General features: G+C 52.6%; 1 protein-coding gene across 3 annotated transcripts in view; it reads left to right on the top strand.

Annotated features, from left to right (window-relative positions):
• The first annotated feature begins 307 nt into the window (after nt 1-307).
• LOC122204761 (DAB2 interacting protein) overlaps nt 308-26,268 on the top strand; it is a 121,521-nt gene continuing 95,560 nt past the window's right edge. For all 3 annotated transcript variants that reach the window (XM_042912416.1, XM_042912413.1, XM_042912415.1), the window contains exons 1-2: nt 308-434; nt 22,346-22,449. In XM_042912416.1, coding sequence (XP_042768350.1) covers nt 311-434; nt 22,346-22,449 — 228 coding nt within the window. In that variant the 5' untranslated portion in view covers nt 308-310. The remainder of the gene's footprint in view (nt 435-22,345; nt 22,450-26,268) is intronic.

Here is a 26,268-nt window from a genome sequence, read left to right on the forward strand (position 1 = left end):
TGGGGTCCCGGGGCACTCCGGGCCGCCTCGCCCCGCCGACTCCAGGCCGGGATTTCTCCTGCACTGACTTTCCGGGCCGGTGCCAGCCCGGCCTCCCTCCCGGTCCCCGGCCCCCGCCGCGGGGCCGGCTGCTCGGAGAGGGCGGGGGCGGGAGGAGGAGTTTGAGCGACTTTGTGGGGCAGCCGTGGCCTCGGCGGCGACCGCACCAGCGCGCGGGAGAAGGCAGGGACGCCCGCCGGGCGGGCCGGAGCGCGCGATGGGGCCCGTGTGAGCGCGCCCAGGCCCGGCCCGGTGCCCGGCGGGCGGCAGCATGTCCGCGGGCGGCAGCGCCAGGAAGAGCACCGGGAGGCCCTCCTACTACTACCGGCTGCTGCGGCGGCCCCGGCTGCAGCGACAGAGGAGCCGCTCCCGCAGCCGGACCCGGCCCGCCAGGGGTAGGCGCCACCCCGACCCCTGACCCTTGGGTCCCCTCTACCGCCACTTCACCACCTGATGCCCGGAATGCCAGGGACCCCCGATCCTCCTTCAGTCTAGATAACGGGAACCCCCCGCGCCCTTTCTGGCTGTCCATTACTGTGTCCGCTTGATCCCCCTCCCCCTCCCCCCCCCCCCCCCCCCCCAGCTTCTCCCTCCTCCGCCACCGTCCTGGGGAATCCGAAGATCCCGTCTCCCCTTGTGCCTGGGGCAGGGGAAGGGAAGACTGCCATCGGGGTTCTCTTTCTTCCCTTTCTCAGATTCCACCTCCTGCACCACTGTGCCTCAGTGTACCCAGCAGCCTGGCAATGAAGTAATTTTGAGAGGGTCTTGGCTTTTCCTTACCTTTCCTTGAGAGCTTCAGCCTCTCAGCTTAGGGCCGGGCGCCCGTCTCAGCGCCCCCCCCCCCAACTTCTGTCCCCAGGGCCTTAGGCTTCTCCCCCTCTTGGGTGGAGGGACAGGTGGTTGGACTTCAGAGGGTGCTGTCCCATGAATCCTTGGCTCCAAAGGAGCTGGAGCTTTTGAATCTGCCTGGGACCCCTCGGAGTGGGTGGGCCCACCTCCTTTGAAAAGTTTCTCTCTTTCAAGTCAGGAGGCAGGACAGGGAGGAGGGGAAATGGGAACAGCATTTTCTTTTTTCCAGTAACAGGATCCTCAGTTGGGAGCGCATGTGATCCAGGAGGCTGCTTTTTGGGTGGGGGTGGGGGGGGGGCGGGGAAGCACAACTTCCTTCCGAGGTTGGGCACCAGGTTGGGTGCAATGGAGTTTAGGGAGAGGACTCCCGGAAGGAGGAGGGCTTCAAAGGGGACTTGGTCAAGGGCGAGGGAGAGAGAGGGGGAGACAGAGAGGGAGAGAGAGAGCACGCACGTGAGCGCAGGCAGTTGGTAGCACCCAGCAGGGACCTGGGCCGAGTAGGTTATCTTGGGAAACGGGAAGGCTGAGTTTGATCAGGCCTGGGTTTGAGCAAATCTGTGCTTGGAATCCAGCAGACGTGAGGTCAGACCCCCACCCCGCTGGGTGCTGGTCGTGTGGCTTGAGCCCTGTAGTGTTGCCCCTGAACCTCAGTTTTACCATCAGCTTGAGGGCAAGTCAGGCAGTACGTGTTCATTTGCTTCCCCCGGCATGGAGAAGACTTTTCCCACAGTCGGGGCTGAACAACAACATATGCGGCTTCCTCAGGAAGTAGTGAGTTCCTGAAGTAGTGAGTTCCCCATGCGTGGATGGGTTCAAGCTGAGATTGAGAGTGTGCACAGGTGTGTGCTGGGAATTCGGTCCTCCAGGGCCTCTCAAGGCCTGTGACACACATCCCCTTGCCTTCCTTGAAGTGGCCTCTGGCTGCTCCACCCCCATCCAGGCTTAGCCTGAGAGACCAGAGATCTGGGTTCAAGCACTGAGACTTCGGGCCAGTCACTTCTCTTTTCTGAGCCTCAGTTTCTCAAGCTGTGAAGAGGGCTGGCAGGACTTGTAGGGCTCAGTGAGGAAATGGGTTTATGCCATGAGAAATGGGTGTGTACGAATGCCCCGTAATGCTCAGGCCACCCCAAGGCCTCCGCCCCTCCCCTCTCCTTGCAGATGCCCTGCATGACCTCCTCTGCACCTCAGTGCCCTTCTGTCCCTGACTGCAGAGGCACAGGGAGAAACAGAAGTCCCCCTCTGCTCAGCTGACTGGGCAGGAGGCCCTGTGTCCCGCGGTCAGCTGAGCCCCAGCTTCCGGGCCCCACCTGTGCAGCAGCCGCTGCTTTGTGTCCCAGCCTTGAAGGAGCTCAAAGCCTGCAGGGAGTGGGGTGGAGACTGTCATTGAACAGAAGTTCGATCTGGGAAAATCAGGGAGAGCTTCACAGAGGAAGTGACATTTGGACAGGGAGTCACAAGGTGGATAGCATTTCCCTCGGTAGAGGGGGTGGTTGAGTCAGATGTGTGCTCAAACCCCAGTTGGGCACAAAACTTTGGCCGGTTACCCCTCTAAGCCTCAGGGGCCCTGTCTGGTAAACAGGTGTAGTGACAGAAGGGTCATTTAAGAATGAGAGCAAGTGCACTGAAAGCTAGAAGCCTGTGCTGCCTGCAACTTGGGCCTCAGTTGGCGTTCTTACTCTGGCCAGAGAAACAGCCTGTGTACGACGACAGGGAGAAGGAAAATGCCTTGGGTGTCGTGGACAGAATTTGTCCTGGGGTGGGGAGGGGAAGGACCCGGGAGGGGAGCAGTAGTCTGGGCCAGAGAAAGGGCCTTGTGTGATGGGGAGTCATGGATGGGCATGAGAACTGGCTGGCAGGGTGAGAGGTGGAGGCTGGAGGCCCCTGGCCACCTAAAGCAGCCACGGACCTCCTTCCACTAGATCCCCAGGTCCTTGCCTCTGCCCCCAGGGCTGGCCCTCCTCCTGAGGCCAGCGCCCAAACTTAGGTGGTAAGTCATGTGGGGGGAGCCACCCGGTGGCCTTGAGCCAGTCCCTTCTGACCTCAGAAGGACCATGGGGGCTTGGTCCCATAGTGGTGACATCAGGGCCCGGCGGGGTGGTCTCCAGCGCCCCAGCCCCGAACCCGTCGCTCCACACCCATTCTGGCCTCTGCCACTAGCGAGAAAGGACAATGACTGAGAACTCGGGGTGTGTTTGTTCAGAGACAGAGAAGTGCAGGAAAGCGTTGCTGGAGGCCGGGATCTGCAGCTGGCTGGGGCTCTGAAAGGGGTGTGGCCAGGTTGCCACCTCTGGGGGAGCCCCCTGCGCACAGCTCCCACTGCCCCCTGGAGTCGTGGTGGGGGCCTCACTGTGGACTTGAGAGCAGGCCTTTGTCCTTGGCAGGGCTGCAAGCGAGGGACAGTGTCTGCAGCACGCCCTGCCCCCAGCTTGGAGCAAAGGGGGGCACTAAGCAGAGCTCTTCCTTCTCTGGGCCCTGATTGCCCCATCTGAGGAGTAGGCAGAGTGAGACCTACAGTCGACAATTGCCAGAGGCAGGGTGGAAAGAGCGACTTTGGGATAGTAAGGGTCATCTGGCCATTTCACACTGTGCTCTGTGACCCTGAGTCCACTCGAAGGCTAGCTATGGCTCTTGGATATGAGAGGGTCCTGTCCCCGGTAGAGTGTCATCAGCCAGGGTGCCTTCCCACTTACCTTCCCCAAGGTCAAGGAAAGTGTTGTCCGTCTGTTTGACTTATCTGTCCCCCCAGGGCCGCTGGGGTGAAATGCAAGCTTTCCTCTCTCTCTGGATAAAGTATGGCCCATTTACCCAACTAGCAAACATGTCTTGAGCACCTACTACGTGCTGGGCTCCAGCCTGGTCACTGGGCGGCACATGGGGATGAATGGCACGTGCTCCCAGCCCTCACCAAGCCGCCAGATGGTTGAGGAGGCTGGCTTGCTGAGGTGCCCTGGGGCACAGAGCCCTTTTGAGGGTACAGAGCCGTGGTTGGTGGGAGACAGGCTCTGTTCCCAGCTCGGCAACAAGCTGGTTGTGTGACTCTGGGGACCTCCCGCGGCCTCAGTTTCCCCCTCTGTCAAGCAGGGCTAACCCTGCGCCTGCTGCCTGACATGTCGGGAGACCTGACCTCATGAGAAGTTTTGATTCTTCTCTTCATGTTGTTGTCTGAGTTTTTCCAGGGGTCCGGCCACGTGCCCGACCCTGCCTGGGCGCTAGGGACTTGGTGGATGGTTTCTCCTGAGATGGTCAGGCCCTCCTCCACGTCCACGCATAGCCCCTTTGCATGGCCTTATCTCTTGGCTGCTGTGTGGTCCCTCTCCCCTTTCCCCGGACCCCTTTCCTTTCGGGGTGTGCTGGAGTCTGTCTGAGGGGCCTCTGGCGGGGCTTTGAGCATACTTGGAGAAATGCGGGCAAGAGGGCCTCGCAGTGGTGCCCAGGAGGGCTGAGGCTGACCTCCTAAGGAGATATGGCAGCTGAGTGATCCAACCCGGGGGGGTCCAGATGAGGACACTGAGGCACAGAAGCACCTTCATAGAACCAGGGTGGGGCAGGGTACTGGTTTGACACAGCCACTCCCCGGTTGGGAGCGATGGCTAGGGAAGGGACTGTGTGCCACCACAGGGAAGGGCGGGGGCTGGAACCACTCCGTAGGGACCCTGGCCTCACTGAGACCTGCCGAGGTGCCCCGCGGGCTGGCAAGCTGGCTCTGAGCGTGGGGTCTGGTTGTGTCTTTTGTCCCCTCGCCCCCGCCATCTTGGCCCCCCCCAAGGCTCCGAGTCCCAACTCTCTGCCCCAAATGCAACCTCTGTCATTGTACAAGTATCCTTTCCTGCCTCATCTCTTCATTTGTACCTGCTGAGACACAATCCCTCTTGCGGGGCTTGACCCCAGCTTCTCCAGGCCCTCCTCACCCTTACACACCCCAGGAGCTGGGATGCTCACTCCCTTTCATGGCATGTAATAAAGTTAAAATGGTTTTTGTTTGTTGCGTGCTTTCTCAGTGCCCAGCAGTGAGCCTAACTTTGTGCTTGCCTTATCTCATTTAACGTTCACAACAACCCTGTGAGACGGATCCTGGCATTATCCTCATGTTATGGGGGAGGGGACTGCAACGCCAAGACTGGGGAGCCTTGTCCGGCATCACACGGCTCAGAAATGGTGGAGCCCAGCTCTGCAAGACTCCAGCTCCTGAGCTTACAGATGCAGCACCTCGCTATTCTGTGGGCAGGCAGATCTTTCTGAGGTCAGGCCTTGGCTTGGATAAGGCCTCCTCCTCCTATCCGATTTGCACAGTGACTCTACTAAGTGTTCTCGGCCATCGTCTCCCCAGCTCCTGGCCCTAACTCGGGAGGGAGGCAGGGGAATGATTCTGTTGGCGTCTGTTGGGGGTCAGGCTTCCTGGTCGGCTCTTCCGCCCGCCTGCCTGGGACCGCTCAGGTGATGCCCTGGGCCCAGTCTCACCCCCCGCCCCCACCCCTGTATCCTTACTCGTGTTCTGCCAACCGTGCGCTTTCCCTGGGAAGGCTACAGGTCGAACAGCCCCAGCCCTGTTTCTTCACCACATCGCTTTGTGCTAAGCGGTCAGGGTCCCCTTGGGTGAGGTCCCTGAAGACCGGCCGACAGCCTGAGGCCCACTCCGCAGAGCTATTCATGTCCTTGAGGGAGGCCAGAGGTCCCAGGTCCCAGTGAATCTGCTGGAATGTCAGCCTCTTGGCCCATCTTTATCACCTTTAATAAGAAGGAAGATAATGGCTGAACTTGTGCCAGGCCCTGGGCCAAAAGCTGTGTCTGATCATCTTATATTTCTTTTGACTCCCCCATCCTCCTAGGGGGCAGGGGGCCTTATCGTCACTTCCCTTTGCCCGGTGGGGACACTGAGTTGCCATGTGAAGTAAGTGGCTGTAAGAGGCAAGGTGTGAAAGGCGGCTGCTGGACTCCAAAGCCCACTCACACTTAGAACCGTGCCCAGGAACCCAGCGCTTCCCCTTTTCACGCTCTCTCGTGCTCAGTGGGGTCAGCTTCGCGGCTGTGTCTCTTCTTACTGAAACCTGGTGGTCTGGGGGGCCGGAGCCTGCTTTGCTCAGCTGCTGATGGAGGTGGGAGGGCTCGTGGCATCTCCAGCACCAGGGGGCTAACTGTTCCCTTTGACAGCTGGGGAAACCGAGGCCCGAAGAGCCAAGGGCGCGTGCTCAAGTTTATGCAAAGAAGTTAACGAGAGATCCGGCTCTGGAATTCTGACCCTTGCGCTCTATTTCTGCGCTGGCTTTGTTTGTGGCTTTTCCTCAGGTTAGCACAGAAAGGGAAACTGAGGCAGCTGGGCTCCTCGTTGGGTCTTCTTGGGGGAGGGGATGGGGGTTGAACTCCCGTGTAACTCGCTCACATCCTGGACCACATACATGTTTTGCGTAGAAGTGACATGAAGCCTTTGGACTGTTTTTAAAAGAAAAGCCAACGACTGTGATACTTCCCCTGCACCTTCCTCTTGAGGCCACTTGGTTTAAATGTCAGGAAAGGGAGAGTATTTCCTGGTCAGGAACATTCAGAGCTCACCGGGAGCTGAAGTTTTGTTTTCTGTTGATTGGGAATTTGGGCAGTCTGTGCCCAGCTCCCCACCGTTACTGGGAAGGTTGTATTTGACAGTAGCTGGGAGGAGGGATTTGAGAATGAGCCTGCGAGATGCCACGCGGAGTGGCAGGGTGGTTATTTTTAGCCATCCCGATCCAGCAGAGGCATTTGAGCGTTTGTTCAATATTTAATTATCCATCTGAAATTGGCCCACGTGGCCTTGAGTTTGGAAGCGGCTCTCTGTGCTGTGATTTCCTCTGACTGCATAAATAAGGAAGCGAGGGGAATCTCAATAGCCCTCCAAATAATGATAGTGAAAGAAAAAAAAAAAGAAAAGACCAGTAGCCTTGATACTCAGAAAAGACTGGCTCAGTTCTGCAGTCTAGACAGACCCACCTGTGCGTTAGCAGAAAAGACGAGTCTGCCGAGGACGCCCATCTCGCCCTTGGAAATGTAGCCGCGCTTGGTCTATCCATCCCAGACTCCACAGCTGCCGGGGTTTTATTCGGGATGGGCTTTCCCTCCTTTGCCAGTTTCCTGTGTTGACTTTGACAGCTGCTGGGTGCCCGAGAGGTGGTTTGGGGATTTTGCTTTTAGAAGTCTTGTTAGCTTTTATTTCCCTCCTCTCTTCTCCCTGACAGACAGGAGAGCACTTTCGGCATCTAGGCCATGTTCTTTCTTTTTTCTTGGCCCTTGGAGGTGATGAGTTGACATGGCTGTGAAATGAAAAAGGCAGAGCGCAGGGAGGATGGGGAGGAAGATGTGGGGCTGGGAGAGGCTCCGTCCCCTCCCCTGAGCGCCTGGCAGAAGAGGAGGGAGTGGATGAGGGAGCGGAGGGGAGAGGGAAGGGAGGGGCCAGAGGAGCCCAGCAACCAGAGATGGGAGATGGGGCTCCTTCTGGGTGTCCCTCTTGGAGTGGGAGGTTTGTAGACATTGGAAACCAATAAATTGGTTAGGGATAGTCTGAGGAAAAAATCGTTTCTTACCCGTTTATACTTCTTTTCTGGGGACTGAGTTTGGCTTAGGAGTGTGGCCAGGGTGGGAGTCCTCACTGCATGTCATAAATGCTGTGTGACCTCAGACAAGTCACTAAATGTCTCTGGGCCCAGAAGCACTTGTAGCAAACAAAGAGTATTATTATAGGGTGGGTGAATTGTCATGATCTGTTCATCCAAAGCCTGAGGGGTTAATTGCACCTTTATTAGGGCTGATCTAGAAATAAAATGTGATGCCTGTGGAGATCGGAACCATCCAGATGGTTCCTTGGCATCCCTTCCCCCAGAGGCTGCTACAAGTGTCACTTGTACTTGTTCAGAGCAACAGAGCTTTAGTGAGCCACCTACTGTTGCAAACCCTCATGGAGGATACAGCCAGTCCCCACCCTCAGGAAGCCGAGCCTGGGAGAAGGTATCCTATAATCAGGTTAGCAGATGATGTGACTGGAAGGATAGACAGGTCCTTGAATGGTGAGCCAAGAGGCTGCAACTCCCCCTAGCAAGCCACAGGGAATCAAGGGAAAGATTTTGAAAATAATGGTAATTGTAACGCTGACTTGCATGGTGCCAGGGGCTCTGCTAAGTCCTTTTTTGCATCATTTCATTGAATCCTCATTCTCTCAGTTTCTCTGATCTACTCCATTTTGCAGATGAGAAAACTGAGGCTGTGATTGGGTAAGTTACCTGCTCAGTATTACCCAGCTGCTGAGTAGCAGAGTCAGAATGTTTAACCCTCACTATACGTCCCAGAGCTGTGGTTTAGGAGCGTGAGTTTTAGTAACCAGCGCTCGAGATTGGTGTGGGTCAGGGAGAAGGTGGCGGCAGAGTGCCCATCACTGAACGTAGGTGGCCATGTTGGCTGTCCAGAAGCAGGAGACAGTGGGTCTGAGCTGGGAGAGGGACAGAAGGACCAGACCCATTTGGGGGAGTGTGGGAGGAGGTGTCCTTAAAGACTTGGGTGTGAAGCAGGGTTGGGAGGCCGGGCAGGGAGGTCATTCACGCTTCCTTTAGAATCCAGAGGGAGGCCAGTGGGTGTGGGGTTCGGGGAGGCAGAGGGCCGGTGGAGAGAAGCTGACAAGGTTGGAGGAGGTGGTACAGGGAATGCCATCCCCATCTGAGGACCAGTACTGGGCACACGGCCACATTTGCTCCCTGACCGACAGCAAAAGAAGTGTAAGTCCAGTGCGATGAGTTTCCCAAGACATCCATTTCCACGTAATCCATTTGAGTCACGTTTCTTTATTCTGAGATGGTGGGTTTTGGACTCTTTTTGGGGTTCGAACATGCCTTTTATGAGAGGCAAGATGGTGACAATGTTTTTAAATGTTTTATTTTTGAAAGAGTGCAAGTGGGGAGGGGCCGAGAGAGGGGGACAGAGGATCCAAAGAGGGCTCCGTGCTGACAGCAGTGAGCCCGATGTGGGGCTTGAACTCACAAACCGAGAGATCGTGACCTGAGCCGAAGTTGGAGGCTCAACCGACTGAGCCACCCGGGGGCCCAAGATGGTGATAGTTGTTTGACCATTGTATTTGGCAAGACCAGCAGTCAGAGGCCCTATTGTTGCCTGTTCCCACATGATGCTATGGCGTTGTTTTTACTCATGAAAATTGAACTGGGTCGTGAAATTCCAAATCGGTAGGAGCCTGGCACTCAGGAGAGCAAGAAAGTGGTGGGATAAGTCCTTCGGAAAGACCTAGGTGAGTTTAGAGCACTTGGGGCGGGGTGGGAGCCGGCAGAGCTGTGGGCTCGACTGGCAAGCCTACTCTGGCTCTTGATGCTTGGGCAGAGGGCCGGGAGTGGTGTGCCAAGCTGGACCATTGGAGAAGTTGGGTGGGAGCTGAGGTCCAAGAGAAACTTGAGTTTCCCGAACTATCTCTGCGGTCACAGATCCACTGGTGTTTAGGCACCTGATTGGAGTTGCAGCTTTAACAGCAAGCAGGTTGGGGCACGAGGCCCTCCCGCAGCGGCTCTCCCGGGATGGCGCCCTGAGCTCCAGAGGACCTAGGCTGTGGCCCCCAGTCCCACCCACACAGACAGCGCTGGGGCTGGGGGCCTGGGAAGCCCCTCCCGGGGACGTTATGGAGGCAGCTCCTGGGTTACCGACGGTCCCCAGGGGAGACCACCAGTTAGGGCTAAACCCCTCTATCTCCTCTTTTAAAACAAAAATTTTTTTTAATGTTTTTATTTATTTTTGAGACAGAGAGAGACAGAGCATGAGCAGGGGAGGGGCATACAGAGAGAGGGAGACACGGAATCCGCAGCAGGCTCCAGGCTCTGAGCTGTCAGCACAGAACCCGACACGGGGCTCGAACCCACGAACCGTGAGATCATGACCTGAGCCCAAGTCAGACCCTTAACTGACTGAGCCACCCAGGCACCCCTGTGGCTGTTTTTGTGTTACTTTGGCAGAGTTGAGTCGTTGAGAGATGCCTAAAATATTTGCTCTCTGATGCTTTATGGGAAAAATTTGCTGACCCGTGGGGTGTGGCTAAAGTGCCCCGTCCTCTCCCCAGGGATAATCAACCTCCCGAAGGCAGTGTGTGTCCGGCCCACCTGCGCTTTTATGCTTTTACTGGGTAGGCAAACCCTTCCAAAGGTGTAATATGGCACGATTTTAAAGAACGGATGTGGAGAACCTGCGCCCAGGCGGAGGCGAGCAAACAGGTGTCTGCACCCTGGGAGCTCCTTACTTTCCCAGCACACAACACACGGCCGCGCTCTGCCTGCCCCGGGACAGGCCCTGAGGCTCCAGACCAACGAGCTGCGGGGGAAACACAGCAATAGAAACGGAGGAGGTGACCCTGTAGACCAAAGTTCCTAGAGATCCTTAGAAAGCAAAGGAGGAAAGAGATTCGGGGACCAGAGAAGGCTTTAGGCTATGAGTCCTTGGAGTGACCAGGAACTCCGGAGCTTTCTGGAAGGCTGGGAAGTCCTTGAAAGTGAGGCACACGTTAGGATGAGGAGTAGGAGGCATACACTGTCAAAGGCAATTGTTAAGAGGCTCGAGTCGAGGGTCCTAAAGAAGAGCTGGTGACAGTGTCTACAGATGCGGAGAAGTTTGCAGGACTTATCCCGGACTGTCCATGAGGCCGGCCAGGGGCCAGGGGGCAGACCCCACACTGTGCTTTTGGAGAGGCCCCTTCGTGAGGTCCCGGGATGTTAACTGAGAGGAACGCTGTTTCCTTGGCTCTTCCCTCCACCTCCTGAGTACCAGCAGCCTTTCCCCTCCACGTCCCCTCTAGGGGAGCTGCTGTGCCCTCCCCCAAATGCTCTGGGCGGGGATGGGTATCCTGGACATGCCCCTCTCCCAGCAGACCCACCCCCAGCAAAGTCGCCTGACTTTGAACCAACGTCCTGAACTTAAAGACAACTTGAACTCTGATCCCAGTTCCACTGGAGAGACAACAGACTGTTAATAGTTCCATGGTCTCAAGACTCCTTTCCTTCCCCACGCCCACCATCATGGAAACAAAATGTGATACGCAGTGAGGCCTCCCTCTTCTCTTTCTGCCTTGTGGCTGGGCTGTGATGGGACCTGGAAACGTAGAGAGAGACCAAGGGCAGGGAGGAAACTCAGCTTCCTGGCTGATTTGGGACCCGTTGTCCTGTCACTCATCTGTGCATGGAGGCTCATTTCCCATCATGGTGCAAAACCCTTAGGTTCAAAGATTATGGGGCTGAATCCTGCCTTCTGCATTCCTAGCCCTGTGGTCAGGGTTCTGAACCTGTTTCTTCCTGTGGCACAGTCACCGTCCCCACATCTGTTTCTCCCCATTTCCTAGTGGGCCAGTTTTTATCACTACAGGTATCCAGTTCTGGTGCTAGCTATTGAAAAAACTATCCTTCACAACATCAATTTACTTTTGCATTTTTTTCCCAAAAATCAATTGACCATATACGTGTTGTAGAGTTTCCACAGGCTCTTCTGTTCCATTGATCTATGTCCTTATGCTAATACCACGAGGTCTTGATTGCTTTAGCTGTATTTCAAGACTCTAAAGTATGTCTGGAAAAGCAAGTAATGTAAGTCTCCCAACCCGTTTCTTCTTATTCTAGATTGTTTGGCCAAGCTAGGTCCTTTGCTTTGCCATCTGAATTTAAAATTGAGCTTGTCAGCGTCTTCAGAAAGGCTGCGAGGATTTTAATTGGGATCTCATTGAATCTATAGATCAGTTTGGGAGAAATGCCGTCTCAACAACACTGAGTGTTCCCAATCCACAAAATGGTGTATCTCTCCATTTATTTGGGTCTTTTTAAAAAAAGCCTCCCAGGACTGTATTTTTAGTTATTAGTCTTGTACTTCTTTTATTAAATTTACTCCTAAGTATTTTTGATGGTCTTTGTTAATTACCCTGAAGGATGGAGATGTTAGCCTACTTGCAAACTAGCAGCTTAGCCTGGTAGTTTCACGGGTACTGGCAGAAGATACGAGCCCCGTGGGTCAGAGACAAAGGACTCTGGGCATAGCAGGTAGCGTGAGCTTCATGTTTACATTGGTCCCCTTTTCCCCCAAGTTCCTAGGGCAGTCACAGATGGTCTGTTCCAGAACATAAAATGATCGCTCTGTTGTTTTTCCAAATTATAGCGTCATGTCCCTTACAGGATCTCGGGGGTCAGCTGTTCCTCAGGCTAAAAATTACACAAAGAACTGAAGTTCAGTTTGCTTTAGCATCAAACCATTAAATTAGAAACTTGGAGATAATTTAAAATTTGAATTCCGAGTTGTCATGTACTGAAAGGTAAAGAGAGTTTTAAAGTTATATGTAAAAAAAATCAGTATATACACACTTAAAGCTTTATGCCCATTTTAATTTGTCAGAAAAAATAAAGGCTGTTATATCTATAGCCATGTTCTAATTTAATAGTATGGTTTTTAAACAAAAGTGTAAAACAGTAAGTCCTGAGGTTGAATTTTGGGGAAAAAATAAATAGCTTATATTTTCTGAATGGAATGAAAGATAGGATAAATTTAATAACACATCTGAATATTTTAGGTTTAAATAATCATGGTTCCCTCTGGAGTGCTATCATTAGAACTTATATGCCCTAGAGGAAGGATGATTGATGTAAATAGTATCTATACTGAGGATAAATACACAGGGTGCTGAAAAGATGAAATGTTCTCCAGGCACAGATGTGAAAACATCTCTAAGTTATACTGCAGAATAGCCAGCAAAGGTACCCTACCCTCTTGTGGTTTCCAGGTATATGTGGTTATCATGTATGTCCTTTGATAACAAGTACATCGTGGAGAAAGACACAAATTTACATCATATAGGGTGATGAAGATTTCTAGAAGGAAACTTGTCTCCTTTTTTTAAAGCAGCTGTCCCTTTGGAGAACGAGAGACGAGACACCTGGAGTGTCCCCTGTCTTAAATCGGCCAGTGATCTGACAGTGCTATCCCTCTATCTTTACTTTAGTGTAATTAGAGTAAGTCGTGCTTTTATCAGTGGCTGTATTGGTTTCTTGTTGCTACTGTAACAATGACCATAAATTCAGTCTCTTAACACAACACAGATTTATTATCATACGGTTCTGGAGGTCAGAAGTCTGAAACCAGTGTCCCTGGGCTAGAATCAAGGTGGTGGCCAGGACACTCTTCCCCCTGGAGGCTCTCGGGCAGAGTCAGTCTCCTTGCCTTTTCCAGCTTCTAGAAACTTCCGGCTGGAAGTCTTTAACCCACCCCCCCCGCCTCCCAACCTCTGTTTCCTTTACTACAGCGCCAGCTCTGCCTTCTCTGACCTTCCTATCTTCCTCTTGTTGGGATAACTTTGGGTCCAGGAGGTAATCCAAGGTAAACTGCCCATCTCAGGATCCTTGACTGAATCACATCTGCTGAGTCCCTTTTACCACACGCGTGACATATTCACAGATTCTAGGGATCAAGATGTGGGTTCTTAGGGGCCCATTATTCTGCCTACCGCAGGTGGGTAAGGTTTAGTAACCTCTAAGGAACACCTGTCCTTCTCCCAAAGACAGACGACCAAAGGCTGAACTGGAAAAAGTGTGCAGGAGGAGGCCCTCTTTATTCAGCTGTTAGAAGCAGATAATAATAAAGGACGGATTTCTTCATTAACACACACAAAGATGGACACAGAGGCATCTAGTTGGACTGCTGTGTCTGGGAAGTTCTAACAACATGAAGATTCCATGGCCTGTTGCCATGGTGATTTTACCTTTGGCTCTTCCTGCTGTTTACCTGGCCACTCCCGCAGTGGAGGGCGGGGAGGAGGGTGGGGACCAGTCTTTTGGCACTCCGGGATGGGGAGCTATGTGCCCTTGGCCACCGGTTTGTTCCTAAGTCTGCTTTTTGGACTTTCCTGATCCACTTTGTGTAACTGGTCATTTGGGCTGCCGTGACTGATTTATTTGTTTCGTTTTCTGATTGTGTTTTTCTCTTCCTTTCCTATGTGTTCAGGCGGCGCAATTCGTACTGAATCATTCTACCACCTATGTGTATTTTTAATTTTACTGTTAGTTTTTGGAAATCTAAATTATTCCTCGTTCAGTAAATGGTACAGTCATCTGCTCCTACCATAGCCCATCCCATTCTTCAAAGGCAACCTCTGATGATAATGTTTTGATAAACACACATACAAAGGGAAGGTAAAACATCGTATCAGTTTAATCACATAGACAGCAAATGAACTTCAGCCTACATCGTCTAGGGTAAGCCTTAGCAGTGATTTTTATATATCTGTGCCTCTTACCTCTACACCACTGGCGACTCTCTCTACTTAGGTGACACCAGATACCAATATATTTCTGCAGTTCGTTTCTTGGGATGGAAAATCTCAATTATTTACACACAGCTATGATCCCATGTATTCTAAACAGGCTATGCATTAGCTTCCCATTTTGAAATTATCACAGCTATATAGGCAGTTGCAAAAAGAGTACAGAGTGGTTTCCGTGCACCCTACACCTGCTTTCCCCTGATAGTTACATCCCACATGACTATCCTACAATATCCTTCAACATCAATGCCCTCCAGCCAGAAACCCACTGAGAGCACACCTCTAGTTAGACAAGTTGGATTTATTTTTTGTTGTGGCAGTGAGGGACAACATATACCACCGGGAACCACAGGGCGTCTCAGTCCGAATATGGTAGAAAAACACCTGCTACAGGATTTGGGCTTTGATTGGGTGCTTTTGGGGAAGTCTGAGGAAGTGGGGTCCGCTCTAGCTTGGCTGCTGCCAGAAAGCGGGGCGCTTCCATGATAGGTTATCTCAAAATTTATCTTTGGGGGGAGGAGGTAAGCATGACGATAATAAAGCTGTCATTGTTAAAGCAGCAGCGGTCTGTCATTATAGCCAACGTGGGAGGGTGTTTGCTGTTTTGCGGGTGGTACAGTGACCCAGCTTTTGTCAGTTGCTTAGACAAAATTATGAAGTGGCCTTGTTTTGTCTCACTTTATCATGGTAACCTCGTCTCAGACTAGTACCCTATAAGATTGTTTATGTCCAGAAGGAGAATAACATGATGTAGCTGTGCATGTCAGGTCGGCTTCTGGATGTCAGGGGCTGTTTTCATCCACTCTTTTCTCTCCCCTTCTGAAACTTGGGACCATGTATGTATAATTCTGTGCCATTTTTAGCACATGTATCCACATTCATGTAACCACCACCACAATCAAGACACAAGACTATTCTGGCACCACAAAGATCTCTGGTGATGCCCCTTTATAGCTACACCCACCTGCCCACCCCTCACCATTCCCAACCCCGGGCAACTACTATTCAACTGTCCATCTCTAGAACTTTGCCACTTTAAGAATGCCACGTAAATGGAATCAGACACTACATGGCCTTTTGATATTGGCTTCTGCGCCCCCCCCCCCCCCCCCGGAGCATAATGCCCTTGAGATCCACCGAAGTTGTGGAAATCTATTAGTGCATTCTTTTTTCATTGTTGTGTAATATTTCACAGCATGTGTGTTTGTTTCTTATTGTGCGACAACAGATTAAAATTTAGCGCTTAGGGTTGATGGGGGGTGGGAGGGAGGGGAGGGTGGGTGATAGGTATTGAGGAGGGCACCTTTTGGGATGAGCACTGGGTGTTGTATGGAAACCAATTTGACAATAAATTTCATATATTGAAAAAAAAAATTTAGCGCTTAGGGGTGCCTGGCTGGCTCAGTCAGGAGAGCACACGACTCTTGATCTCTGGATGGTGGGTTTGAGTCCTATGTTGGGTGTACAGATTACTAACAACAACAACAACAAAAACCTTAAAAAAAATTAGCAGCTTAGGGGCGCCTGGGTGGCTCAGTGGGTTGAGCGTCTGACTTCAGCTCAGGTCATGATCTCACACTCTGTGAGTTCGAGCCCCATGTCAGGCTCTGTGCTGACAGCTGAGAGCCTGGAGCCTGCTTCCGATTCTGTGTCTCCCTCTCTCTCTGATCCTCCCCCATTCATGCCCTGTCTCCCTCTGTCTCAAAAATAAAAAATAAATAAATAAAAAAAATAAACACTAGAAAAAAATTAGCTTAAATACAGATCTGTCATCCTAGAGTTGTGTAGGTCACAAGTCTACTGTGGGTCCCACGGGATTAAAATTGAGATGTTAGCAGGTTGGGTTCCTTTGGAAAAATCCATTTCATTGGCTGAATTCAGCTCCAAGTAGTTGTAGGACCGAGGTCCCGTTTTCTTACTGGCTGTCAACAGAGGAGGGTTCCCAGCTTTTCTTGGCTTGTGATCCCCTTCTGCCATCGTTCCTCTCGTGCTCAGAACGTCTCCTGCCTCTTTCATCATTACATCTCTCTGACTCATCTTCCTGCCTTCCTCTTCCACAGTTAAGACTGTTTCCCTCTGGATAATGCAGGATAAACTCCCGTCTCCTTAACCTCAATCATGTCTGCAAAGTCCCCATGTAAGGTAATAACATATTCTCAGGTTCTGGGAATTAGGAAGAAAAGTGGACTTCTTTGGGGGGGGCCAATATTCAGCCTCCTACATAGTGGATGGACCACAGTTTAACCATTCACCTACTGAAGGGTGTTTTGTTGTTTCGGTTTTTAGCTATTACAAATGTTAGGAACATTCTTGTAAAAAAAAAAAAGGGGGGGGGAGCATGTAAGCGGATTGCATTGCTTCCTTTGGCAACGTACTTTTTTTCACTCAACGTCATATTTCTGGTGTGCTTCCTGTTGATCTCACACAACCGGATCCTTTGTAGTGCCATTGTGTGCCATGTGAACGGAGCCCCCGGAGACATACCCTCTTCCTTGCTGTATAGTATTCCTCCAAATGATTGCCCCAGGGTGTGGTGCTCCATTCCCCTCTCGGTGGACGTTTAGGCTGCTCCCAACATTTTTCTACTACAAAGCAGTGCTGCAGGGGACATCTTCGTGCAGACGTCCATGTGCAAGGATGAAGCATCGTTCTAGACTGGACATGTAGGGGGGAGTCTGGTCCTAGGGCGCATGCGTGTGTCGGTTTCCATTAGCTCTAGCCTAATTGTTCTCCAAACCCTTCCCACTCCACCGGCAGTGACGAAGGAGCCTTCCCCATCCCTGTCAACACTGGGGTCACTGTTCTTTTTTTAATGTTTGTCTATCTGAAAGGTGGGAAATGGCATCTGGTAGTTTTAATTTGCGTTTTCCTAGTCACTGTTTCCAGCACATATGCACACACCCCTGTCTCTCCTCTCCTTTTTCTGTACTCGTGCTGAATTCTTTTCTCCTGATGTGAGTATTAGAGGTTGCTGCCTCTACCTGTTTTTGGGCATTAAGATCTGGGCAGTACAACCCGACAACTGAAATTTGGTGTCTTGTCTGAAATTACAGGATGTTCCTCAGGCCTCCGTGTTTCCATGGGAACAAGTAACAGTCATCCTTCATGATTAGGTGGTATCCATGGCAACCAAGCTGGCAGCATTTGAATGAAACCGATTTTATTTTATTTTATTATTATTATTATTATTATTTTTTTGCAAACACATGAAGGTTAAAATGCATACAGCCTGGCACTTCTGGTAAAATGGAGACTTTTTTTTCTTTTCCTCGTGGAAAGGGCATCTGGGGTCAGCTCGGCTGGTGGCCCAGTTTTGCAGGTTGGGAGCCCTGAGGTCATGTGGAGGTCACAGAGAGAGTGTGAGCTGAGAGGAGACTCCTGGGCCAGTGTTCCAAAGGTCTAGGGATGCCACCTTCACGCTGCACAGTGTTAGGTCACTTAACGTCTCCGGGATTCTGTTTGGCACTAGGTGTCTTGCTTAGACCTCTGAGGACGTGAGGCCAGTGTCTGCGTCCCCAGATTAAAAAAAAAAGTCCTGCTAAATCAAAGGACATAGGCCTCTGTGTGTTTGTCGAGGACTCAGACTGATCCCTTGCAGGCAGAATTAGGATGGGGGAAGGTGATCAACTTTCCATAAAGAAAGATTTGGGTTTTTGTCTTTGCTTTTGTTCTGGTGGTGGAGAATAGAGGTAGTCACAGCCCTGACCCCCTCCTGACTCACTGGATTGATGATAAATCATGGACTCAGAGACGGAAAGGGGTTTGCCTGGAGTCACACAGCAGAGGCCAGGTGGAATCCTGTCTCCCGGTACCAGTCTTGCACCCCTCCCCACCCCCCACGCTCCAGCCACCCTCTGCCTTCTCTGAGGTCCTCAGTGTGGGTTGCTGGGGAACAGTTTAAGGGGCTTGAGCACATACTCTTACTTCCTGCCTGGGGGAAATTTAGAGGAAGTCATTTTTGCCTCGCAGAACCTCAGTTTCCTCATCTGGAAGGTGGAGCTCACCATAGCTGTCCAAGGTGTCATGTGGGGATTCTGTTTGAATGGCTCCAGAACTTGGGGGTGATATTACCCCAAGTAGGTGAAAAAAGTTGGTTCTCAGAAGGGAAGGGGCAAAAAAAAAATCTCACTCTTTTTTTTTATTTAAAAAAAGTTTGTTTTTACATTTATTTATTTTTGAGAAACAGAGTGAGACATAGCGTAAGCAGGGGAGGGGCAGAGAGAGAAGGAGACACAGAATCCAAAGCAGTCTCCAGGCCCCAAGCAAGCAGTCAGCACAGAGCCTGATGCGGGGCTCGAACCCACGAACCGTGAGATCATGACCTGAGCCGAAGTCAGACGCTCAACTGACTGAGCCACCCACGAACCCCAAAATTTCACTCTTTTTACTTTCTGTACAGTACATAAAGATAGCTACTGTATATGGTATTAGAGTTTTATGGCGGGGGGGAATCTAGAAAAAAAATGCCTAAAAAGACCTCTTAGGGGAAATGATAAGGCATAAAAGGTAAAGAAATGCTGGTTCAGAATTCCGTAATCCACAAGCTTCTTGTTAGTGTTTCAAGCCTCTGGCAGGCTTGGGAAAGCCCTTTGGGGTGTCAGATGGGGAGAGAGCCTGGCCCGGCCCAGACCCTGCCCCTGAAGACCCATGACAAGACACAGCTTCCTTCCTGGCCTTGTTTCCCCACCCCTCTGTAAAGGAGTTGCCTCTGCTCCACAAGCGGGGGCTGGGTCTTAAGCAGCTGGGGGAGCCAGACTGGTCTTAAGCAGTCAGGGTCCAGCAGGAAGCAGATGGCACTTAACGCTAGGATGATTTGAGGTGTGGGCGGGTGTGGGGAACCGTGAAGAGGAGTGTGGGACCCCAGAACCAGTGACAACCGGGGATGATCTACCAAGGCTGAGGGAGGGGAGGTGTGTGGGCGCTCAGGGGACAGGGTCCTCTTGATAGGAGCTGGGACCATCAGTGGAGGGAGGCAGCCAGTGTGGGCGACTCTTCCTCCCCCCCCCCCGTCCGATCTCCTGCCAGGGCCCCCCACCACTGGCCTAACCTCATGGAAACTGGGGAGTCCAGAAGCTCAGCTGGTGGGGTCTACACAGGTCAGCCCCCTGGAGCAGAAGGCAGGGTGGAAAAGAGTGGAGGATGGAACTGGGGCCAGTGGAAGCTGCCTGCAGAGGTAGGAAGGTCCCTTGTCACTTTCCTCTGGAGGGCAGGGCCCTGCCCTGAGCATGCAGGGGAGGCTGAAAAGTGAGAAGATCCGGCTGTTTTGTGCAGGGGGGAGGGGACTCCTATCCCTTCCTGCAGGCTCCTCCTGCGTTTCTACCTTCTCACATGGGTGGGGTGTGGCCAGGGCTTCTGAATTGAAGTCTAAGGCTATTTTGGGAGCACCTGAGAGAGAGTCTGTGCTATAGTCCTATTGAGTTAGAGGCTGGCTAATGGACAAGTTCCTTTCCTCCGCTGTCAGCTTCCTCATCTGTACCATGGGTGGTTGGATCAAGTAACCCCAAAGGCCCCTGGCTAAGACCCAGTAGGCAAGAGGCAGTGTTTTGCACAGGGGATATCAGGTTTTGTCTCAGAGGAGAGGCAGCCTTGCTGGGTTCCTCTTGCCCTACCTGGTGGCTCCATGTATGTCTTGCCTGGAGCCATGATGGCCCACATGCCCAGGAAGGGCGGTGGAGGGATATGTGTGTGTGTGTGTGTGTGTGTGTGTGTGTGTGTGTGTGTGTGTTGGGGAAGGGAGGCGAAGTTCCTGAGGGGCTTCTGGACGCTGAGCACAGTGCCTCATACATAGGTAGGACACAGTGGTTATGGTGGACACCCAGGTGGAGGTGATGGGGGGGTGGGGGGAGAGGTGAAGGTAGACCGAGGAGCCCAAGAAGAGATTTCCTAGGGAAACCTCCAGAACGAGTGGTGTCTCCTAGAGTGTGACTAGCAGGGACTGCGGAGGAGGAGGGAAGAAGGTTCTCAGCAGGAAACACCACAAGGGAGGCAGCGAGGCCCTGGGAGATCGCAGCCACTGGGCTGGGGAGATGCTGAGTAGTGGAAGCTTTTCTGGAAGAGGTGGCCGAGGGCTGGCTAGTGCACACCTGGACCTGGTATCAGCCCCTGCCTGGTAGTCAGCTACGCCTGAACCCCTCCCCGTGGTGGCCCACTTCCCCCAGGCCCAGGGTGGCATTGCCTGCCTGGCCGTTGGCCAGGGCTCAGTACTGGAGCCTATCCTGGGGGGCGTGGTGACGGGCTCCACTCTGTCCTTCCACACTTCTGAAGACCTCTGTCCAATCTGGCTACATGGAGGGAAAGGACCGGAAAATGTAGACATTGCCGTTCTGCCTTCTGGGACAGCTTGCTTCTCGTCATCTGTTCTGTAGATGTGCACACGTCCACCCGTCCTCGAATGCATGTGTCCCTGCGGATGAGTCTGCGTGGGTACCCGTTGGAGTGTCTGCATAGATGTGGACGTGAGTGTGTGGCTGGGCATGCGTCCCTGTGTGTGCACATGCACCGGGGAAGTGTCTGCCCCCCGTCCTTTTTCTTCCTTGCGAGCCAACAGGACTTTCCTGAGCAGCCCCCATGTGCCAGGCTCCACACAGGATACTGGGGATGAGATGCAGCCAGCTTGGGTACGGGCGGTAGGAGTTCCATAGCCAAGCAGAGAGAGAGAGAGAGACAGACAGACAGACAGACAGACATGTACTGTGTGCGAAGTGAGATCATCGGTAGGAGGCTTGGCCTGGCTGTTGCTAGAGGAGCCAGAAGGGGGCTGAGAGCTGGGGGCAGAGGGATTACCAGGGGTCTCCTCCGGGGCCTGTGGGATGGGATGGACCGGATTCCTCTGTGGGGGACCACAGCTGGAGCACAGGCAGAGAGATAGCCAGTGCCGAGCACGGCGTGGGGGAGCCAGCCAGGAAAGTGGCCAGGTCGCACTGACCTGAGAGGTTTTGAACAGGCAGGCTCAGGTCACGGCTGTGAGTTGTAAGTAAGCTGTCACCGTTTAAAAATCAAAACACTTCGTATTTTGAAAAGCTCGGGTTTCCAGCTTCTCTTGAATTGTGGGAAGCCGTGGCTACCCTGGGCCCCCCCATGGCTACACTGAAATAACCAGCTGGGTGCTACCCTTGATCCTGAAACCTACCAGCCTTTGCACTCCCATCGAGTTTAAGGCCTCTAGAAAAGAAGGTCTGAATTGGAAGCCAGAGATCACAGATTCTCATGTTTGAAGGGACTACTTGTATACCTCCAGGAACAGGAAGCTTTATTATGTCACAAGATATATGACTCGAAGTGAAGATTTAGAGAGAGCTTTTTTTAAAACACATTGGAATATACACAACTATATATATATATATATATATATATATATATATATATATATACACATACATATATACATATATATACACACACACACATATATTATATATATATACTTATATAAATTACATATATATATATATAATGAAGTTTGCCATTTTAATCATTTTTAAGGGTACACTTTAATGGCATTAAATACATTTACAGTGCGGTGTGACCATCACTGCTACCCGTTTCTCGCTCTTTGCCATCACTCCAAACAGAAACTCTTATCATTAAGCAATACCTCCCCATTCCGCCTGCCTCCAGCCCCTAGGTTACCTCCAACCTACCTTCCATCTCTATGAGTTTGCCGATTGCAGGTGTTTCATGTAAGTGGACTCGTACAACATTTTGGGTCTGGCTTTGGTAGCTCAGCATGTTTTCAAGGTTCGTCCACACTGCAGCGTGTGTGAGAACTTTTGTTCGTTTTTATGACGGAATAGCATTCCATCGTATGGATGTACCACCCTGTATGTATGAACGGTCGTCCATTCATCTGTGGATGGACACTTGGGCTGTGTCTACCTCTTGGCTATTATGAATGACGCTGCTGTGCACATTTGCATACAAGTCTGTGTATGTCCCTGTTTTCAACTCTTGGGGGTATATACCCAGGAGAAGAATTGTTGCATCGTGGGGTAATTCTGTCTTTCACTTTCTGGGGGAACAGCCAAACTGTTTTCCACAGTGGCTGTACTCTTTTAGGGGGACCAGTTGCCTGTCGTCCTGGGCAGGATGGGGAATGACAGGAGGGCCTGACCGAGTGGCCTCGATCGTCTGTCCTCACCCTCTCTCTCCCTCTGTTGACAGAGTCGCCCCAGGAAAGGCCGGGCTCCCGGCGCAGTCTGCCCGGCAGCCTCTCAGAGAAGAACCCCAGCATGGAGCCCTCGGCCACCACGCCGTTCCGGGTCACGGTAACTATCTCTGCGTCACCATCGCCACCTGGCCTGGGGTGCCACTCTGCGACCCCGCGGGCCCCCTTCCTGGAGCCTCACGGACCGGGAGAGCATCCAGCCTCCCTTGTTCTAGGTATCCGATCACTCAGCTGCTCCCCTCTCTGTGGCTCAGCCTGGGGGCCACACGGGGGTCCCGTCCTGTGAGGGAGGGGGCAGACGGAGGACAGACAGCCCCGCAGCCACGGGGCCCAGAGCAAGCTGGCCGGGGAAGCGAGAGTCTAGCGCGAGCGAGGCCAGATAAACACACCCTCACGTGTGCACATGCACACCACGCTTCCGCGACTCTTAAGATGCACGATTTTAATTTTTGCGTTTTAATATCTCTCACGTTGCAGTCTGTGGCGTGTCATAATTTAATCGCTGTGTTTTTTCTTTCTTGGAGACCCATAAAATAATGCTGCATCTTAAAACTGATGAGGCCTTAGAATTGACAAAGCACAGCATATATACTTCAGCTATTGATTTCAGTGGCCTCATTAGCATACACCTTTTTATGACTAACCCAAACAGCTTTACAGAGACAGAACGCGGTGACCCTTATCATCTGACTCTCTGTGTCCCGCTGTGTCCTCGCCGAGCACGCACACTATTGTATGTTCCCGTGCGCCCCTCTGTCCAGTGCTCTGTCGGCCACTGGAGGCACAGAGAAGTACAGACAGGGGGAAAACAGAACACGCCGTCTCTTCCCCTGGGAGCTCATGGTCTATAGAGGAGACGGGTGGATGTTTGATCGATACTTCATCCATTCCTTCATCCAGCAGTTTTTATGGCAAGCCAGCTATGTGCCAGGCACCATTATTGGGTCTGGGGCTGAGTGGGAGGAGGTGCCCAAGAGAGGACCTGGTAGACATTCTCATGCTTGAGCTACGTGCTGTGAAGAAAAGCAGGCTGCTGTGATAGAGGACAACAGGAGGGCTTCCTTGAGGTGGTGTGGTCGAGAGGTGATATTTGCGCCGAGGCCCAAGGGATGAGGCGCCAGCCCTATGGGGAGCAGGGGAAAGAGGGTTTTGGGTGGATGGAACAGAGAGGGCACGGGCCTGGCTGTCACCATGCGGTGTGATTTTGGGGCTCCAGATGAGCTAGGAGTAACTAGCTCTTCCCTATGCATTAGAAAGGGTATCCCCCTGGAGGCTGACTTTATGAGCTGGGTCTTAAAGGGTAAGCAGGCACAGTGAAAGAGGGAGTTCCAAGTAGGGGGAACAGCAGCTGCAAAGGCATAGAGGCGCACTAGAAACTGATGTGTTTGTGAAATGGTGAAATGCGTGGTGGGACTGGAGTTGAGGGGTATGGAGGACTGGGTAGGCAGCTGAGCAGCTGGGCTGAGTCTGGGGCCGATGGAGCTTCAAAACCCAGGCTAAGCGGGGTGGGGCTTTCCATGGGGCAACTGATTCTCCCACCTGTCTGTGTGTCATAAGAATGCTTGCAAAACAGATTCTTAGGTTCCCTCAAGATTTCAGTGCAGTGGGTCAGGGGCAGGACCTGGGTATCTGCATTTAAAAAGCTCCCCCAAGAGGTGGGTGTGAGCCTCAGGCTCCGAATTGGCCTTGGGCAGCAGGAGGAAAGGGAAGCCTGTGCCAGAGTGGATTCAGGGTCACTCCCCTGGGTGTGGTGGGGGCCCCTGGAAGACCATCTCTAGCCTGCAGGGAGGGCAAAGACGCTGACACCTGGGTGACCCTGACTCCAATCAGTCAACTGGAGCTGAGGCCAAGTCCTGCCTTCCCCCGGGCCCTAGGGGCCACAGCCTCTGGGGCTGAGCCTTCAGGGGCCTTAGGGAACAAAGACTAATAATAACGTAGCCACCTGCACTATGCTTCCGGTCCTACGTAGATGATCTTTTTTAATCCTCAAGACAGCCCTGAAGCTGAAACTTTGATCACCCCATTTCACAGATGAGAAAACTGAGGCTCAGAGAGGGGAAGTCACTCAGCTAAGCTCCAAGCGCCACTAAATGGTGGAGCCAAGGTTGAGACCAGCCTCTCTGACGTCAGGGCACAAGTGTGCACTCCCGGCCATGAGCAGGGGAGCCATGGCCCCCGTGCCCTCTTGGAACCTCCCAGTGTTTCTCCTTGCCTGTTCCCCTTCCTTTTGCTGCTCTGATAGAGGTATCATCACACCTTGAAGTTGCTGTCACTGCGGCGCTTTAACTGCCGGGTAGGTTTGGCGTCCTTCTTGTAGTGACGTCTTCGCCCCATTAACCGTGTGTGGGTCAGAGCCAGCCCCAGGCTTCTGGATCCCCAGGCACTGGGACTCAGTCCCGCCTGCACGAGCTGGGTCCGCAAGGTGGAAAGCGTGTTCACTTGTCACTTTACCCACTTCTCACAGCAACCTGGAGGGGAGGGACCATTCGTGTCTCCATTTCACAGATGAGGGAGCTGAGGCTGAGAGACATGAAATCATTTGCTCGGTGTCACACAGCTCCAGAATGATGGATGCCAGGACCATTGGACATTCACGTTTTGTGTCCTTCCCTGGACACCTTGGCCCTTTTCTGTGTGGAGCAGTTCAGGGTGTGAGTGTCTATACTGGGCTGTGCTTGGAGCTCACGGGTGCTAGAGAGCTCAGAGATAGGGATCTGGGTTCAAATCCTGGCTCTTCCGTGACCTGTGTGACCTCATTAGTCACTCAGCCTCTCTGAGCCTCCGGTCTGTATCAGTAACGTGTGGAATGTCCACCCTTCCTTGAAGGACTGTGGTGGACCTTCGTGAGTCCTGGCACGTCGAGGCCCACGTCTGACCCAGGGTGGACACTCAATACAGAATATCCGCCATTATCCTTGGAATCGTATTTCCCTTTTTGGCTTTGGAACAGTAGAGATCTGGGGAGGGTCAGGGTGGAGAGCCAAGGACAGGGCGTTTGGTGGGAGGGAGCCGGGCTTGGGTGTTGGGGACGGACGCTTGTAGGACCAGAAGCACACCCTCTTCTCCTGCCCAGCTCGCACTTCCTCACATGTGCTGCCATAGGCCGCATCCTCACGTGCTTGGCTGACTGCTGCTGTGTGTACCCTCCCCCCTCCCCCGCCGAGGGAACCCAGGCAACATGGTTTTGCCCCGGGGGAGGCAGGAGACACAGTACAGGATATACCTGAATAACTGGTGTCTTCGCTGCCGTTTGAAACTCGGGGGACAGGATGTCACCCCCTCTCACAGAAATGCCCTTGTGCAACCATGGAGTTTAATGGAGAATCAACATGTTGTGTTCGTTCGGATTCATTCTGTCCGCCTCCCCCATGAAGACTAAAGCCTGGGAGAGGCTGGACTTGTCCAAGGTCACCACTCAGCTGGGAGCACTTCTGGGTCCCGGCTGTTTGTACCCATACGTGGCCCCAACCTTTTGTGATTTGGCCTGGGACTGCAGCCACCCCACAGGGCATCAGGGGCTGGGCACAAGTCCCACCTCTGTTTCTTGGAGATCATGTGACCCTGGGGGACCCTCAGTTTACCCTTCTCTAAAATGAGGAGTATGGACTTTGTAAGGCAACATGTGGTTTGGGCATAAAGTGGGCACTTAAAGATTTCGATGCAGTAACGAAAAGAATGAGCTAAAAGTCAGCAGACTCAGGGCTGAGCCTCATATCAGCTTTGTGACCTGGGCAAGACACAGAACCTTTGCCCATCTGGTATGACTTCCTTCTATCTACAGGTGGAGTTGGGGGTGGGGAGTGGACCACTAGGACCCATGGTGCCAGCAGGCTGGGTGTGCCCTGAGAGCTGTGGAGGACCCTGGACTAGGGTAGGATGGAGAAGGGAGCTGGGAGCACGTGACCACATGGGCCTTCTG

The sequence above is a fragment of the Panthera leo genome, chromosome D4 (assembly GCF_018350215.1).
Source record: "Panthera leo isolate Ple1 chromosome D4, P.leo_Ple1_pat1.1, whole genome shotgun sequence".
In the NCBI taxonomy this organism is placed as follows: Eukaryota; Metazoa; Chordata; class Mammalia; order Carnivora; family Felidae; genus Panthera; species Panthera leo.